General features: G+C 39.4%; 1 protein-coding gene across 7 annotated transcripts in view; it reads right to left on the reverse strand.

Moving 5' to 3' along the window:
- The window catches only part of SLC25A21 (solute carrier family 25 member 21), a 496,250-nt gene that overhangs the window by 15,984 nt on the left and 460,965 nt on the right, over nt 1-19,301 (reverse strand). For 6 of the 7 annotated variants that reach the window (XM_084874941.1, XM_084874945.1, XM_084874939.1 and 3 more), the window contains one exon: nt 11,254-11,418. In XM_084874941.1, coding sequence (XP_084731067.1) covers nt 11,254-11,418 — 165 coding nt within the window. The remainder of the gene's footprint in view (nt 1-11,253; nt 11,419-19,301) is intronic. The other variant, XM_084874940.1, reaches the window with a different exon arrangement.

Raw genomic sequence — 19,301 nt, forward strand, 5'->3', positions numbered from 1 at the left:
CTATGAGTCATTTTCACAGAGCTCCTAAAGAACTAACTTGAAATCAGTATATTCTGGTAACGCAACACCTTAAAATTAGAACACAGAGAGAAATGTTCTTTGTTCACAACTGGCCGAGGATGATCCTAGATAGATATAAAGTTGCTTTTCAAAAATTGCTAAAATAGACTTGCTATGTGAAGAACTAAAATCATTGTTCAGAACTAACTGAAAGAGATTGCCATAAATGCTTTAGATAAAAAAATCTAAAGACACTATAGTCAAAACTGGAGACTCCAACAAGGAGTCATATGATTTTCAGGGTATCACAAAAACATCTCTTTGCAGAACTCTTATTCTTCTTCTTCTTCCCTGACTGGGTGAGTAGACTGTTTAATGATGAGAATGTCATATGATTCAAAAAGAATTGAACATTTTAATAAATCTACTACTCGGTAATTAGATTACATATAAACATATGGTCAAACCAATTTTAAAAGGCTGTATCACAGTTATTTTCACAATATTACAAATTGTTAGTTTGTGTTAACAGCACACATTGATTCTATACTTAAATTCATCACTATCAATAGTTTGGGGTTTATGACACAGTCCTTCAGTTCCTCAAGGCTGTAAGCAAGAGGTGATACAAACATGAAGTCTGTGATATATGAAAAAACTGCAAAAAACCCATTCTAGTAATACATTTTTGAGTTTCATGTCCTTCTGAATCACCCTTGATTTCAGAAAACCACCTGAAAAAGTCTCCCATGTTATCCTGATTAATAAGACATTGAATTTATAAAATAGTGAATGGAGGATGGATGGGAGAATAGATAGACAACCCTCATCTAGCTGAACAAAATGGTCTGTAAAAGATGCTTCCATTTGGCAGCCCGAAGAGGGGCTGGATGAACCTGGTGAAGATGTGGAAGAACTGCCTATTAGATCTGCTGATAACACAGGCTGGGCGGGAAAGCTAGAATGATAAACGAGGGACTCAACATCACCTAAAAATTATCATCACAGGCTCCAGCACTGGACTGAACCCACAGGATTAAATTTAATCATAATAAATACAAACTACACAAGTTTAAGATGAGAGAATCTTGACGTGACTGCTGTTCACGTAATCTTGATCTTAAGTGACCATAAAGATTTATTATTTTCTTTTTTTCTTTATTGATTAAGGTATTATATATGTGTCCTTATTGTAAGGGGGAGAGATCAACCAAAGGACTTGTATGCATGCATATAAGCCTAACTAAAGGACACAGACAGCAGGGGGGTGAGGGCATGAGTGGGTGGAGGGTGGGGGACAATGGAGTGATAAGGGCCATAAAGATTTATACATGCCAACATCTAGATATAAAAGCAACATCCATTCACCCCCCTCCAAAACCCTGACAAATACCCCAAGAATTCATCTCTGTCCAATCTTCGGCTGCACTAAGAAAGATGTGTGTTCAGATCCTAGTGTACTCTGAATTGATCAACTTACAACTGTAGTATTGTGTTTAGTTCTAACACTGACATTGACAAGTATGATACATTTATAGTGGGAGAGACAGACCTTGCAGAGAATGAAAAAACATTTTTGGCCGAAACTGGTTTGGCTCAGTGGTAGAGCGTCAGCCTGTGGACTGAAAGGTCCCAGGTTCGATTCCGGTCAAGGGCATGTACCTTGGTTGCGGGCACATCCCCAGTAGGGGGTGTACAAGAGGCAGCTGGTCGATGTTTCTCTCTCACCGACGTTTCTAGCTCTCTATCTCTCTCCCTTCCTCTCTTCAAAAAATCAATAAAATATATTTAAAAAAAAAAGAAAAAAAGAAAAAAACATTTTTGAAGAGGGATTGAGGAACTGTGAATATATTCTGAAGAAGGAATGACTCAAAGGCTCAAGTATTCATACAGTTAAAGAATTACAGTATAATGATTAAGAGCATGGGCTTTGGCATCAGATTGCCTGGGATCAATCTTTGACAGGATCTTTTGGAGAGGGCACCAAATTCTGACACCTTTTGTGAAGATACTTTCAAAGCCTACTAGAGGGCGGAGCCATGCCACATTCACCTTTGTATGTATACTGGGTCTGACATATCATAGGTGTTTAATAAATTCTTTATCTCTCCCCTATAAAGACATACTACACAAAGAACCAAGGTCTTAGAAGCAATTACAAAGGAGGTGAATGTACACACCTGGTAATAACCAGAAGGCAAATAATAGGCACTCAGCATTGCCTGCCCTACAGCGGGCAATGGTCATCATGGAAATGATGTGGTGTGTTGAAATCACAGTTGTCTCCTGGTAACTGAACAAGGAGGCAGCCTAAATAAAATTGAACTGCTTTTTTGTTTTAAAGAAGAAATTTGCATTTAAGATATTGTAAGTCATAATGGGTCAAAGTCAACTAGGAGTAGAGTCTGATCTCAATATATACCTTTCATTTTTTTTTCTAATCTTGGCGCTCTCTCTCTCTCTCTCTCTCTCTCTCTCTCTCTCTCTCTCTCTCTCTCTGTTGTTGTTTTTCATAAACTTTGAAAAAAGTATTTTCCCCCTGATGTCATAGCATCTTACTGTTTATCTCCCTTTGAAAATACCTGTTTTTGAAGCTTACGGAAAAAAATACATTTGTTTCCACTTCACAGCTATCAGAAGAATCTATTACAGTGTTTGTTTTTTCTTTGTGTGAGATAATTTGGGGAAATGCTAGCTCCTCAATCCGCAGAAGGTCACTAACTAAAATGAGATGGTTTAATTGATAAGCATTCTTTAAGGAATGCGGAGTATTCCCAAGATCCTATCCTTGCAGGGCTCTGGGCTTTGGAATGAAATCAAAGTCTTGTTAAAAGCCCAGCATCTAATTGTGGCCATTCAGAAAATAGCCACAGAAATCTCTTTCCCCTCTAAGCTATCTGTTCTTTACAGTGTTGTGAAATGTAAAGGAATTTTAAAGGTCTTCCTGCTTAGCTCAAATTATAAAATACACACAATGTCAAAATGAGTTGGTTGCAACACAATAGATAACTATTGATATATACACTGAGTGGCCAGATTATTATGATCTCTGAACACATAATAATCTGGCCACTCAGTGTATATCCTATATAATAAAAGGCCAATATGCAAATTGTCCCCTCAACCAGGAGTTTGACCAGCAGGCTGGCTGGCCAACTGCCCATGTTCCCTCCCCCTGGCCAGGCTGGCCGGACCCCACCCATGCACGAATTCATGCACTGGGCCTCTACATACACACGCGTGCGCGCGCGCGTGCGCGCACACACACACACACACACACACACACACACACACACACTGAGTGGCCAGATTATTATGCGTTTAGAGATCATAATAATCTGGACACTCAGTGTATATACATCTCTGTCTCTCTTATTATATATATATATATATATATATATATATATATATATATATACACACACACACACACACACATATCTGTATTTATTTACATGGGTAGAAAATGCCTTTTGACTGAGTATTATCATACAAAATGCAGGAAAGTATTAATATATTTCCTTGGGAATCCAGTAGAATTTTTCTGTTTTGGTGTGCTTTATCTATTCCTTGCCTCAATAAAGGCACTGACCCCAAGGAAAACTAACAAACTGGATTTTGAAAAGAAAATTCGAAAGGTTGAGAAGTCAGGGCAGACACACAGATGCTTTGAAATGGAGGTAGGCACATGATCAAGAAGAAGTCTTTGAACCAAGTTTATTTCATGAGATTCTACTTCTAGACTTCTACAAATGAAACTTTCCCATGCCAATTTAGTTCCACTTATGTAATATGTTTGTTTGACACAACTCTTCAATTACATCCATTGAAGAGGAGTCAACTGCCTTGCTGTTTACTTGTCTAAAAAATTCTGGCCCAGTTACCATCTGCAACCTCCATTGCCTCCTTCCCCCCATGCTTCACCATACACCAGTTACACTCATTCCGTATCTACTCTCAGCTTCCCCAAGCCTCTTTCTGCTTCAAGGGAGTCACACATCTGTTCATCTTCTTCCTCTTGGCTTGGCTAATCTTGATCCTTGAGTCCCAGCCTACCCATCACCCTTCCCACCAGGGGTCTAGATTAGGATAGAGGTTATAAATTCCCACAGCTTTTAGTCGTCTTTCATGGTACTTAACATGCTTGCCATGACTCAGCTCCCTGTGCAAAGACTTGTTTGTTGTCTGTCTCCTCTGTTGGTCTGTAAACCCCATTAAGGCAGAAGCAGTGCTAATGCTTAGCGGTGATGGTACCCAGCACATGGTAGATGTGCCATGAATACTTTTGGAATGAATGAATAGAAGGAACCCACTGAGAACCTAAGCTACTGTCACCTCATTTCCATTAGCTTGGGTAGTGCCTGACTGGAAAATGTTGCCTGAAGTTTGTTTAAGGAAGTGTCTGAACCCCTGCCCCCCTTCTCTCTGCCCTCCCCCTGTTCCTCCTCCCCAGGGAGTCTGTGGAAACTGCCAATGAAAGATGCTGCTTTTTACTGTAGCATCTTGTCACATATCCTGGAATTTTATGGATAATATATAGTTTTACTCCACTGGTCACCAGAAAGGATAGCTGTTCTTAATGAAACTTTAATGCTCTTACCCTTCCCATTACTGGATGATTGGTAAAACTGATGACCGAGTACGAGAGAATCAGAAAAATAAATGGTCATAAATTAAATCCTACTATGATCCAATTCTACTGAGATTCTTTTTTTCAAAATACAAACAGCTCTGTCTGCATTCTCCACTTGAACCCAAACGTGTCTTTTTCATTCAGCTCAGTGCACACCTTAGGGAAGGATATAGCTCTAAATTAAGAAACAAATGCATTTCCACATTTCTCCTGATAAATTGAAGTGGGTCTGGCACCACCCTCAGGCTTTTTACAGAATTTACAAAACAAAGAAAATGTTAAAAATCAAGAGAAAAGAATTTGCATTTCAAAAAGGAAATCTTTTATGAATATTACCTCAAGAGAAAATAAAATATGTTTGACTTAAATGCTGTCTGTAGTAAAATGACCACAGGGACAGGTTTAAATGGTGTATTAAGTAAGAAAGATTGAACCTATGAAAAATTGTTCTCTCCTAGAATATTTCTAACCCACATATGTAATATATATCATGGCAAAATACAACACAAAAGGTCTATTGTTTTGGCAAAATAACCTACAAACATGCTTAATTAGTTTACATGCAAACTAAAAGAATGGTTTATCCTGTTGACAGTCATGAGTTTTAGATAGTAATTTTGACCATTATTACTATTTTACTTATGGAATCATGAAAAACAGAAAATATGGCACTAGAGGACAAAATTATTAAAAACATGCAACATTTAAATCTCATTTGTGTGTCAACATCACAAATATTATGCTCTGACTATCCTCAACTTGGAAGGGGAATGAAAGAAATTGTGTTTTGGAATGAAAACTTACTCCCATGGATATTTAACAAAAGATGTCAGCATTTAAGTTAATCGATATCTGTTTCTAGTGGGCTTTAGTTTGAGAAGTGATGGCCTCTTTCTGGGGAAGAGGGATAATTCTTTATACTGACATTCCATTTCATTTACTGCGAGATGTAAACAAATGCCTCCAGTAAATGAATTCCATGGCCAGTTACTATCCAAAGCCGTCTTTCTCTGTTGCAGCCACTTATTCACCATTCAGTAGGAACAGCTAGATCCTAAAAATAAATCTGAGACAATGCAACACAGGTCACCATGTTCAAGCTGTTAATTTCCAGGTTTTCCAGGGCTGCATCTTATAATTCTATGTTTTTATTGTGTACAGACTAAGGATGTGAAAAGGGAGCTCCAGGTTACAGATCTGAATGAGGCCCAAGATAAATTTGGTTATATTATCTGGATATTCTAATTATTTCACTTATTTAAATTTTTTAAAAATATACTTTTATTGATTTCATAGAAGAAGGAAGATGGAGAGAGACATACAAACATCAATGATGAGACAGAATCATTGATTGGCTGCCTCCTGCATGCCTCCTGGGGACCAAGCCCGCAACCCAGGCATGTGCCCTGGACCAAAATTAAACCTGGGTCCCTTCAGTCTGCAGGCTGATGCTCTATCTACTGAGCCAAACTGGCTAGGGCCACTTATTCAAACGTTACTAACTACTCTAAGAGATAACTATATGTGACAAAATACAAGGTAAAACGTAGAAGCAAAGCATTTCATGGTCCAGTGGGAAGAGAGCTGGCCTCTGGTCTTTTCCTCCCCATGCTATGTGACCTCAACTAAATTACTGAAGTAATTTCAGCTCTGGGCCCTAATCTGCCATTTGGTTTCCTCATAGGAAAATGAGTTATTGTGATGAGGATCAGGCAAAATCAGGGAGACCACAAAAATTGTTTTAATAGTATGAAATATCCAGAAGGTCAGGATATTTCTATGATAATTTGAAAACATGTATCTATGAGAGGTCACCAATCTGAAGAGGTAAGTTAAAAGCTTTAGGGGTAGATATTTGACCTGAGTTATCTGGGCTTACTTACTGTTTTACGTCTGTAGACATAGCCCTGGAGTTCAGTAAAATGTGAAAAGTTAACTAGGTACTCTATTTTATGAGATTCTATTAAATTTTTCACTGATTTATTACATGCTTATTATAGAAGCTTCCCACAGCTCAGAATGGTATAAAGAGAAATTACTTTCCCTTCACTGCTCTTGCTTTTTCCTGCCCCCACCCCGCATACATCCATATACACCCATGCATGCATGTATACACACACACACGCACACACACACTATTCCCAATTTCCACTCCCTAGGGATAACCTTTATGGACAATTTCTTGTAAAATCAAATAATTCAAAAATGGTAAACATGTAAGACAATTTATAGATTTAAAAATACATTAAATTAAAGAAAAATCAAGAATTATCCCGTGCCGCTCAGGGTTGGTGAAATCTCAAATTCCCTTGGAACAACAAAATGACCCATTGCTGGACGAGGGAACTGAAATCATAACCCTGTAAATAAGCTGCCCAAAGCGTGTAGCTAGAGACGGCCCGCAGCAAAGATGGAATAAAGCCTTCAAGGAATAGCATCTCCTCCTCGCGGTTAACAACTTGATGACGTTCTTCAACATGTTTTAATGATTATCATACCTTCCTCTTCACAAAGGATTGATTTATTATGGCTGAAATTTAAAGAATACTGGTTTCCCAGTTTTGAATCAGGCTTAGATTACAGAACACATAAAATCAATGACTTTGTTCTAGGCAAGAAAAAACACAGTGTTCATTTAAGTGCAAAGAAACAGTCCTGGGGAAAATGTATGTAGTTTCCCAAGCTAACTGTTCCCACCACCAGTTTGCCCCCTCTGCTCCCTCCCTCATCCCTGTCATCAGCACCACCACAGTGCACACTTCTATGGCACCTTAAAATTCACAAGCTGCTTCGCATACTATTTATTTTAATCCTCAAAACAATTTTGTCAGGAGGAATAAACAATCTTAGCTTCTTAATTTTCAGATTAAAAAAACTGAAGCTCCGAGCAGAGAAGTGATTGGCCCAAGACCATTCACCCTGTGAAGGTATTCTTGCCCAGGTATACTGATGGCTTCTAAGTGTCTAAGATCTCTCAGGCTCCGGGACCCACAATCAACATTCAATGCCTGCACTTTGGAGTTCCAAATGTGGTTAAACTCAGTTTCCAGGTTAAGCCCATAATATTCTCCCATAAACTTTTTTCTCATTCAAAGGTTTTCTTTCTCAGTGACTGACACCATTATCCTTTCAGTTGTTCAAGTCAAAAGCCTAGGTATCCCCCCTAACTCTCCCCGTCTGCTCTCAACATATACATAGACTTCATCATCACATCCTATAGATTCTGCCTTCTGAAGATTTATCAAATATGTCCATTTATTGTCTCCACCATGAACACTGTCCAATACCTCAGCATCTGACATTGAAATCATTTCCATGTTACATCCTGCCTTTCCCTCAGCACCCCTACTCTGCTCATATTCCATGTTTCAGCCAGAGTGATTCCCTTGCTTACAATCTTTGGTTGGCTTCCCAGTGCTCTTCAGACTTAGAAAAGAATGCTTAGTGTGGACTCTGAGGGCCAGTATGATCTCATCCCTGTGAACTGGCAAGATAAATGAACTCTTTCCATAGTTTCAAATAGCATGATGCCATTTAAAAAATGAATATTTAAGCTTCTGCTTTTTTAATAATATACATTTATTAATTGTAGAATGAAATTTGTATGTGTAGCTATTTTTAAGCATTAGTAACATATGTCGCATATAAATCTTATTGTCTTCCTGAATCTCTTTCTTAAATACAACCAAGTTTATTCTAACATATGCATTAATATACATGCAAAAATATCTATACTAATAAAAGAGAAAGATGCAAATTGACCTATGTACTCCCACCAGACAATCAGGAGTGAGTATGCAAATAAACACAACGATGGAAGGTTAATTTGCATACACAGGCGCTGAGCGGCCAGTGGGCAGGACGCTTGCATCATTGCCATGAGACAATGCAGGCTTTTTGCACTGCCCCAGCCCCTCTGGGCCTCTGGACAGCATGGGAAGACAGAAAGGCTGCTCTGGGCTAGAGCAAAGGCAGTGCCGACAGCCAGGGGAAGGAAGGCCTATTCTTGCATGGATCTTTGTGCATTGGGCCTCTAGTAGTATATGTAATGAAATATATAGGGTGGAAATGAGGAATATTATGTGATACCATATCAATAAAGAAATTAAAGAAAAAGAAATATATAGGGTGGGGCAGAAATAGATTTACAGTTGTGAGTATGTGAAACAACAGTTCATTCTCATGTTATTATTTTAATAGAGGCCCAGTGCACAAAATTTGTGCATGGAGGGAGGTTTCTCTCAGTCCAGGCTGCACTCACTCCAATTGGGGACTCCTCCGGGGATGTCTGACCACTGGTTTAGGGCAGTTGGACACCCCTCTTACAATCTGGGACTGCTGGCTCCTAACCGCTCGCCTGCCTGCCTGCTTGATTGCCCCTAAGTCCTCTGCCTGCCTGTCTTATCACCACTAATCTCTCTGCTTACTTGCATGATCACCCCTAACTGCCTCTGCCTGCCTGCCTGATCACCCCTAACTGCTCTCCCCTGCCAGCCTGATATCCCTAACTGTCCTCCTCTGCCAGCCAATTTGGTTTTGATTGGTCAATTTCTATGCCAATCAGCATCAAAAGCTCTGTCTCCTAGGCAGCCATTGCCTTCTCACAGTTGTCACAGATTTGGTTCTGATTAGTTAGTTTCTATGCCTGTCAGCATTTCTGGGCCTATCAACAGGACCTGATCAGAAAAGCGGGGCTGATCAGCAGCCCCAGGGGAGGCCTGGAGAGAAATGGAGGCCCAGCTGTGAGAAAGAGAGGCAAGTTCTGATCAATGGCTGCCACAGAGGCTATGGATCACACCCTACCTCTCCCTCAGCCTGATCTGCAGTCCCCTAGGCAGTCAATGCTGGGTCACCAGTGCAACACAGCACTGACTTCTGTTTTGGTCGAGCCTTCATTTATAATGGTGGTTACGACGGTGGCTCTTTAATTATATAGATTGTATTGTATTATTTCCATATGAAACAACTATAAACCTACTTTTGCCCCACCCTGTATGATACTTACATAATATATGTAAACAATTTATATAATTTATTTCATTGTGTATAATTTCCATCTGTCTCAAGCTTTTGGATAACTGGAGAAAGGGAGGCCTAGACATTTGACCTATGCTGTATGGATTACTCATCTGACAGTCTAAAAGACAGGGTCAGTTTCATGGGTGTGTGACTTGAGCAGTCACCAGAGCCTACTCTTAGAAGGGCCTTATGTTTGATTTATTGCTCTACCATTGCTGTCTTGAACTCTTTAATTGTTGAACAAAGGGGCCTTGCATTTTCATTTTGCCCTCAGCCTTATGTTATTTAACCCATTCTGGCTAAAAAGAATTTTAATATATTAAGAGCCAAAGTCTTTCATGTCACCCAGGCCCCAAGTGTTCATTGTGCTCTATTTCTATATTTTATGGACTCAACAGGAGAAGAAGAGCTCCATCAGAGTCAGAATTGTCAGTCAATGGGAGGATCTACCTATGTGGCCAATCATAGATTTCAGATGAACAAAACGAGCTTCCACTCAATAAATGAGATTTCCAAATACAGTGAAACCACGTTAACAACTTTGGCTAGTGAGTGAGGCAATGCCACAGATGGTTAATGGTGGAACATGCCTTGGATTCAGCTATCCTCATACTTGCGATAAATCTTGGCCTAAAAGATGGGGAGTAGCTGGCAAATACAGGTATAAATAACTTCACATTAGAAATATTTTTATCATTTATAAAAAGTCCTTCAATGCTTCTGTACTGAGCTAAATGAAAGACTAAACCCTCCTGGAAACCGCCTGCATGTGAAAAATGTTGCCCCAACTGCTGCCTCTAGGGTCGAAATTTTCTTTGCCAGAAAGCGATCCGATGGTGGGAAAATTCCTCACAAAAGCTCACAGATGCCCATTTTAAAGTATATACTGTACTACTTTTATCTTCTAGAAGTTTAAAGGCTGCTGGCATCTGTAAGTTACCATTTGAAAGATAATAATGATTATTATTATTATTTTGCTTCAAAAACAAATGATCCTAGAATTTGTTTACTACTTGCCTTAATTAATTTACGCAAATTTAACAATTAAGATCTAGGTAATATTTCAATTTTAAGCTGACAGTTTTACTCATGAGCTCAGAATTTATTTACAACGCAAATACTTAAACTTTCTGAAAAATAATTATGCTTTTAAGATAAAAATTAAGTAATAACATAGTTTCCAGAAACCCCCATTAGTGATAAATGTGAAGCATTCACGTGCAATGGCACATTCAGGTATAATGTGATTGGTGTCAGATTTGGGTTCCAGTCTCTGCTTTGCTATTTACTATGTGATCCTGGGCACGTGTCTTGATATTTCCAAATTCAGAGCAGGATAACAACACTAAACAAATAAGGCTGATGTGAGGATCCAATTATACAGCTGATGTAAGTGTTCAGCACAGTGACAGGGACATGATAAACACTCCACAAATGTAGCTATCGTCATTGATAATATTCTCCCTCCAGGATTTTTTTATTTTTATTTTTATTTATTTATTTATTTATTTATTTATTTATTTTTTACATATTTTCTTGATTTTTTTTTTATTGCCCCCCTCCCTCCCTCCCTCCAGGATTTTAATAGATCAAGTAGTTACCTTATTGACAGGAATAATGCTTTTGACATTAAAGTAGAAGCCAAAATAAACCATGTTGAAAACTCCGTGTCGTCCCAATGTTGCTGTAAATCCTTTGTTGAGGCCCTGGAGTCCCCAGCCTTCCTTCTTGATGATGTGTCTTGCATAGCTCATGGTGGATGGCTGCTGCAGGAGAGAGGGGCCAAGCCAGAAAAGATCATCTTTGGGAATGTGACATAGAGTAAATTTCTATTTAGCTACCCTTCAAGCCAGAATCATTAGGGACCTCTTTTCCCAAACATGAACAATCAGGTCTAAATCCATGCTTTTAAAATTAGGAAACCCAAAAAGTAAACAAAATTACATGTATAACAACAGGCCTTAAAGGGAAGATTGTTGGCAAAGAGAAACATCTTTGGTGTTATTAGTGAAACTAATGTCATTTAATAACCACCGCCACTTTCAACATGTTAATAGTTGTATTCAGTTCTGGATTATCCACACTAATGGAGGGGATTAGCCATATGGATATACTGTTAATCCATAACTGTGTATAATCCAAAAGGAATTTATATTTGGTTCCTGAATTTAGTGTATTTACCTTTCCATTTCAGTTTTCTAAAGCAAATGTTACATTGCCTCAACAGTTTAAATGGGTGCTAAGCTGGAAATCAGGCCTGGCTAAAGAGCAGTTGATTGTAGACTCCCTCCAGAGGGCAGACAATCAGCATGTGTATTACTTGCTGTGATAAATGCTAAATCAGTGGTGTTGGGAGTACTGGGTTACCTCTAATTCACTCCTTTGCACTCTGATTGATTACCCAAGGTTGAAATACCTTGACTGCTGGAATCAGTCTACTGCTATTTCTGGAACATGCTAAAGAGCTCACTGTTCATTACAATACAATTACAATGGCTTACGTGGGTTTTTTAAAAAAGGTTGTTTCCTTTTTGGAAGTACAGTACAAAGGATATAATTTCTTGTTAAATTTTCAATGGTAAATAGAAGAAATTTTCAGTATTTGTTTATTGTTTTGCCCATAAGGCAAGTGGCTGGGCTGATATTTGTTTGCTATTTCACTGTAGCAGGTTACTGGCATGGTCCTGTCTGTCCGATGTGCTTTCTGACTAAAGTGTTCTCATCATGTACAAGTAAAGCTGCATCGGCAGAACAAATGGAGCAAATCCAATCAAGGCTTTTTATCTAATTTGCGTTTATAGCTATATCATTAACATGATGCATTAAAGGAGCTTGTTTATATAGCAAATCCTATAGTTTCTGTTCATCAATGTTTTTAAAGCTCTAGCAACAATTCTACATTCAACATCATCTTTTCAGTCTAGAGTATTAATTATAATAAATTATATTGAGCTTCAGGAAATCCTTGTTTAACATGAACAAAATCACATGAGAATGTATCTTAAAACAACAAAAGACATTTCATATAGGAGAACCAAAAATTCTCAGAAAGTTAGAGTTCACTCTGTTTTACAAAATGGGACTTTTTTGTTTGTGTTCTGGCACATTGACTATCAACACAAACTGTTTATTTTGGTTTTCAAAATAGACTTGAGGACAAGTTGAGCAGAACTGCTCCACACTGCCCGGCACTGCTCTCTTGCCCTGAGGACAGGGGCCTGCAGGGCAAGGAACAGAGAGGTGGCAGTTCCCCTGGCCAGGGCAGGGACAGGGCAGGAGTGAGGCCTCCTGGGCCGAGGCTGACCAATAGTGGTGCTCCCTGCATCCAGCTCAGGCTTTCCTTCCTCCTCACACACTCTGAGGCCTTGCGGTTCAGGAAGACGAGAACTCATCTAGATTCTAGAGCAAAGGAAGAACCAACAGCTTTAAACAAAAATGCAGATTAGCATAGCTTCCTGTAAATGAAACAGATCTAAAGATGTTTCTATTGTTTAAAAATCATAGTGTGCTAAATTATCAGAATTAAAAGAGAAGACTTCTATCAGATCTTGGTGAAGGCAAACAAATATTCAAGTGACATTTACTGATGGTCTATTGTCTGCTTCTCATTGCTTTGGATGGTAAGGTGGGTACAAGAAAGTATAGCACATGGATTTTTAATTCAAGTGCCTTATTGAACTTTAACTCATTATGAATCATTAAATAAATCAAAGGGTAATATAGTAGCTAGAAATAGTGGGTCAGAGCCAGACAGTCTGAGTCTTAGAAGTACCACTTGCTAGCCCAGGTGATTATTTCATCCTCTGATTTATCTTCTCTTTACTCATGTATGAAATAAGGATAATAATGCAATCTTCTTCATAGGATTGTTGTGATAAGTAAGTCAATGAACTATTTCCTATGTAATAAGTCACTGTATGCTAGTTGTTAATAATAGCAACAAGGCTTATAAAAAGTAATTATAATAATTAAATAACAGATAGAGCCCAGGGCCCTGGTGACAAAGTCTAAAAGAAATGCATCCAGATTGCAAATCATAGGTCGGCTTCCTCTGTGGCTCACCAAATCCAGCCTCCGGGCTAGCGATCTCCTTCCATGGTTAGTTCCTTGCCCTGGAAGCGTTCCTCTTGGGAGCAGTAGGTCCTGTAAATTGCCTCTTCCTTATCCCTCAGAAAGAATTATTGATAAGAACTCTCACATGATAAGGCTCTGGCTTGTAGAAGTAAGGCCACACAGGAACAAAGGCTGGGAATGGAAAAACATGCTAACTGGGCCTTTACCTCACATAATCATGTATGTTAGTAGGTATCTGGAACACAGTAAGTGTTCATCAATATTATCCACTATCATAGATTCTTAGTACTTTATATAGTATCTTACTTAATCCTCTCAACAAGTGTGTGAGCTAGGTACTATCATTACCTCCATCTCACAGATGAGGAAACTACGGTCAAGTTACTGGCCAAAGATCACAGAGTGAGTGATAATGTCATGTGCAAACTGAGCAACCCTCACAACTCCAAGTTTGCACTTTTATGCTCTCAATAGATTTGCCATCGTAAGATATATGATTTCTTCTCTCAAAAACCCTGTAAGGTGGGCAGCAGGTACATTCTCCTCATTTTGCAGGTGAGGAGACTAAGGATTGTTAAGTAATATTCCTAACGTGAAAATATTGGTAAGTGGTTTAACCAGAACTCTGCTTCTAATCCAGTGCTGTTCACATTCTGTGGGCTCATTCTTGTTATACACACGTAGTAAGATTTTCAGAGTCTGACAATCCAGCTCATACAGGTAATAGATACATCATAACACAAATACATTTTTCTGATAACTTGGGGCCTTGAGATTAAGGAAAACCTGAACTGAAATTCCCATAAAAATTAGAAGTGTGCTTTTTGCTTCATTCAGTGACGCTGCATCACACACATGTAAGCAAATATTTAATTAGAAAGGCAAAATGTGACTTCCACCAGGATGCTTAAATAGGAAAATGTAGAGTAATTTTGACTAGACCTCTGTAAACACAAGGAATTTTACTAAACTTATTTGATTACTGGGCTTCCATTTCAAAACCAAATGGTGACTGATTAGCATCATCAGCCAAATGATTCCAATACTATCCAACCCAGCAGGTCACCCACAGTTTGGGTTCCTTCCAGTATTTAGATTCACTCCAATTTTCATATTTAGTTACCAAATGTGGGCCAAATGGCATGCTAACCTCCCTAGATGTACCTTTTATCGACTGCACCAGAGCTGCAAGCATGGAAGAACAGTGGGTCGGAATGTAGCTAATATTGTGATACCACACAGCTTTTCACATAAGTTTCTAGAAGATGTAGTTCACTGGTCCCTGCCAGAAGTATATATTTCCATTTGAAGGAACTCATAGTCTTCTTTAACTTAGACTTCTGCTGTTGCCAAGTGTGAACTGGTGGGAACTCACTGTTTCTTCCTGCACCATTTATTTGACAATATCTCCTGAGTACCTCCTAGGTGCCATTGCACTATGCTAAGTGTAGCACTTTGCTCATATCCTGGAAACATAAATGTTTCTGCTTTGGTTTTTATTTGGAGAGATATGCTGGCGATTTTTATATCTACCCATGAGAATATTCCATATAATTATGAAATATGGAATCAAATTTCAGTTTAAAAAGTCCTTAAGCCGTTTAATGGAAAGAGAAGGTCCTTTGCCTAGACCATCTCCCAGGCAACCCTCCAGGACACTGATTCCTTTCTCTCCAAGAGCCCATGATTACCAACAAATCACTGAGCTGACTTATGGCAGCCTAAGCTATTTTTTTTTCTAGAGTTCCTCCATTCCACTGCTGTCCATAGCTGGCTCTGATTGGCTTGTGAGGCCACAGACAGGGGTTTCCGGTAGCGGGCTGTTCCCCAGGAAACAGCTATCAGAGAATGGCCAGTAGGTCCAGGTGTGGGGTGCGTGTCAGTGCATTTCTCAGTCCCGCCAGCCAGGGAAGAGCTCTCGGCACACCAGGTCAAAACACAGCGCGCTCCACACTTGTTCCTTTCCTGCTTCCTAAGGTGAGGTGAGTTTTGCTGTGTTTGAGAGCAAATAGAATAAGGGTGTTGCACCAGATTTCACCACAAGATTGAAAAGCAAACTGTGAGACCCTTATATAGTGAAGTGAGTGTCCACATCAGAGGCCTCAGAAAAGCCCTGCTTTGTTAAGAAAGAGAAGACCCAATTGCTACATTCAGGTAGGAAAATACCCATGCTCTTCAGCAGAGAGATAATCACTTATGCTTTTCATTGCTCAAATGGAGTCTTGAAGCATTTTCATAAATTTGAAAAAAAGATGAGAACAAAATGTAGGTGAAAGGAGAGGAATTAGGCTTTAAAATCTCACATTTGCAATTTATTTTAGCTTTAGATACATGACTAATTCATCATTACAGTTTATTTAAATAGGGGATGATTATGGACAAAAAGATACCCCAAATATACGTTTGTTGTATCTGGAGTTTTACATTTGATAAACAGATCTATTTTAAAACAATCTGTGAGTGGAGAATGATTTGCTATAAAGAAATTCTCCCCAGATGCTGAGCCACAAGCTACACTGACACCGGGCTGATGCCCAGTAATGGCCCCTGGAGGAGCATGGGGCCCTCTGGGTGACCAATGCTTACTCCGCCAGCCAGGCCCCTGCACAGCAGGCAGGCAGGGTGGCGGTGGCCTTAGCATGAGGGAAACTGCTAAGAAGAAACTGACAGTATGGCTGCTTTTTCATGGGTCCAGAAGCACTTGATTTCCCCCTAAGCTTCTTACTTTACCACATTTCTTTACCCTGATGAAAAGAAAGAGACCTCAATGTTAAAGCTCAATGTTAAGCCATTCACACTCCATTGGGCTTAATTTTCCTTATCTATAAAATAGAGATTAAACCACACATACAGACAATGGGAGGATTTGAAATATTAAGTGTGTGTGAGCAGTTACCAGAACAATGGGATTAGAGGGAGGTGTCGGCAGAAGTCATTATTTTTTCATTAGATAGACCTATATTACTTGTGGAAAAAACACACTGTGCATTACTTTTGCAACTTATATGAATTTTTTAAAAAAATTAAATGGGAAAAAAACATTTAAAGCATGTTGCACAGTCTGGCATGTAGTAGATATTCTGTAAATGGTAGCGATTACCATCACTTCAAAGTCTCCATTCAGAAAGCAAAAATCTAGGGTTCCTGGCACAGCTGAATGGAAGGCTGAAGTCTATTTTCTGTAAATGATAATAGAGAGGCAACTTGGCTGCTGCCTTAGGCATTGTTGAAAGATAACTATAGGAATGGATTCATATACATAATTCCCTTTTCTGCCTGCAAGAATCATGAACTGGAAAGAAATAATTTATGTGCTGAACAGTTTCCAGGCAGTGTTTCACATAGTAATGCAGGAAAAATTTGAACTTAACTCAATACATCATTCATGAATGTTGACATGCCCTTGAAGCTGGCTTTTATACTATCTGAAAACAGAGCCACACACTCGCTCTCCATATAACTCAACTTTATCCTCTTGAAAGAGAGAATCACAAAATGCAGTCCTTTTATTCACTTTATGTTGACTCTACATAATATATCTAAGTTAAATATTTGCTAATTGCCTATGAAAAAAATAATCACTAAGCTTTGTGATATCATAAGAGATCTAATTGGTTTCTATTAGGTTATTAAGCTCCCAGGATGAAATGCTTAGAATTATATTTAGTGATATTATCCAAACTCAGATTTAAAAAAACTCCTTATCTTTAAAGACTCTATCAATGATACATTAGCTATCTATTTATTGATCCTCACATTATAATCACAGAGCATATGTAGAAGACTCATTATTCCTTTCTCGGGCTGAACTTCTTTCAAAACTAAACAGAGGAGAAAGAGGCTTTTGCAGCTTCCTAAAGGTTTAGCTTCATGTTTGGGGGAGAGAATGATTATGTTCATATGTAATGCAGATAAAAATGACAGACTAGAAGGAAACCTGTGCCCCTCCACACATCAGAAGCCAATCCTATAGACCTCAAGGGAAGGAAAACATAACCGGTTAGCCAAATAATAACTTTGAAGTAGATTTCAAAGTGATGGCAAAAACTGGGAAACAATTCATACAAGATTTTGCTTCTGGGGAGAAATTCACATTTTTCCAGGCTAGCGGAGAGCAGGCCAGCCACATAGTGCTTGGCCTCACGCAACTGATACCAGGTTTCCAGTTCTTATAACTAAATATACAGATAAAAAATGGTGCATCCACTGAAGAGGGGAGAAAGTTTCTGTAAGGACAACTAGCTATAGAGTCACACTTTTGGCAAGACTGGAAGTCTCCACTAGAGAAATCCTTGGGCTAGCCCTAAACCAAAAAGACTACAAACCAGAACACTTTCCTTGGATTTAGTTTGAAGGACAGGGGGAAACTGGGGTCTATCCTGATGTTATCTGAACATGTTTTTACACCCCCTGAACCAAACCAGAGCACCACAAAGCTGTGATTTGTCTGCTCCCCACAGAAGGTCAAGCATATTTAAATTAGAGACCGGTTTTCTTTTTCATTTTGTGACTGACCAGTTTACCATATTGTGTGACTTTAAGATGCTGGCCAATATTCTTGTGTTGGGATTGGAGGAAGTGTGGCAGGGCTCATACTCTTTGGCTGATACGGTGGCAATTAAAAAAGGGGAGGAGAGACAAGCATGCCTATTGAATTACTTTATACAGAAGCTGGAAGCATAAGAGAGAAGTATCATAACCCAAATTAACCACAGTTTCCTTTAAAATTTTAGAACGGTTTATGGCTAACCTGGGTGGGAAGCCATATTTTATGGGTAACTTATGACTGGCTAGAGAATAAGTCCCAGACCACAGAAGGGAAAACCCAGGCAGCTGGAGCCAGCAGAGAATCTGCCATTCCTGCGAAATCCCGATGGGAACTGCACTTGGGGCTCCAAGAACATAACTGCTCTCAGCAGGTAATGCCTTTGAAGGGCTGGAGGCCCCTGTCCTAGATCTCATGCTGCAGAGGGACCTGTTCTGGCTTTCTGCCAGCCATGCTCTCCCCACAGGGCCAAGAGGGCATCCACTTACATCCCACAACCTGCTTCTACCAGTGGTCGGCAAACTCGTTAGTCAACAGAGCCAAATATCAACAGTACAATGATTGAAATTCTTTTTGAGAGCCAAATTAAAAAAAAAAAAAAACTTCTTCTAACACTACTTCTTCAAAATAGACTCGCCCAAGCCGTGGTATTTTGTGGAAGAGCCACACTCAAGGGGCCAAAAAGCCTCATGTGACTCGCGAGCTGCAGTTTGCTGACCACTGTATTCTAGACCGTGCTCTGCGCACCAGGAACCGTGGCAGTCCTTTGCTCCTTCTTCATCACTCTGCAGTCGCCTCTAAGACGAGTGTAATGTGAACTACTGTTGCCGTAGTCTGTCTTCCACTGAAGAGCCCCTCTCAGCTACCACAACTTCTTAGGAAATTTTCATGTTTGAAGGTCCAGTTTGTGACTTACCTCCTCAAGCTGACAAAATAGGAAAAACCACAATTACTGTGCAGTGCGCAGGGTAGTGCACACCCAGGAGGGGAGACAGGCCGCCCCAGAAACTCACAGCACTGGCAGAACAG

The sequence above is a fragment of the Pipistrellus hanaki genome, assembly GCF_964339955.1.
Source record: "Pipistrellus hanaki genome assembly, chromosome: 1".
In the NCBI taxonomy this organism is placed as follows: Eukaryota; Metazoa; Chordata; class Mammalia; order Chiroptera; family Vespertilionidae; genus Pipistrellus; species Pipistrellus hanaki.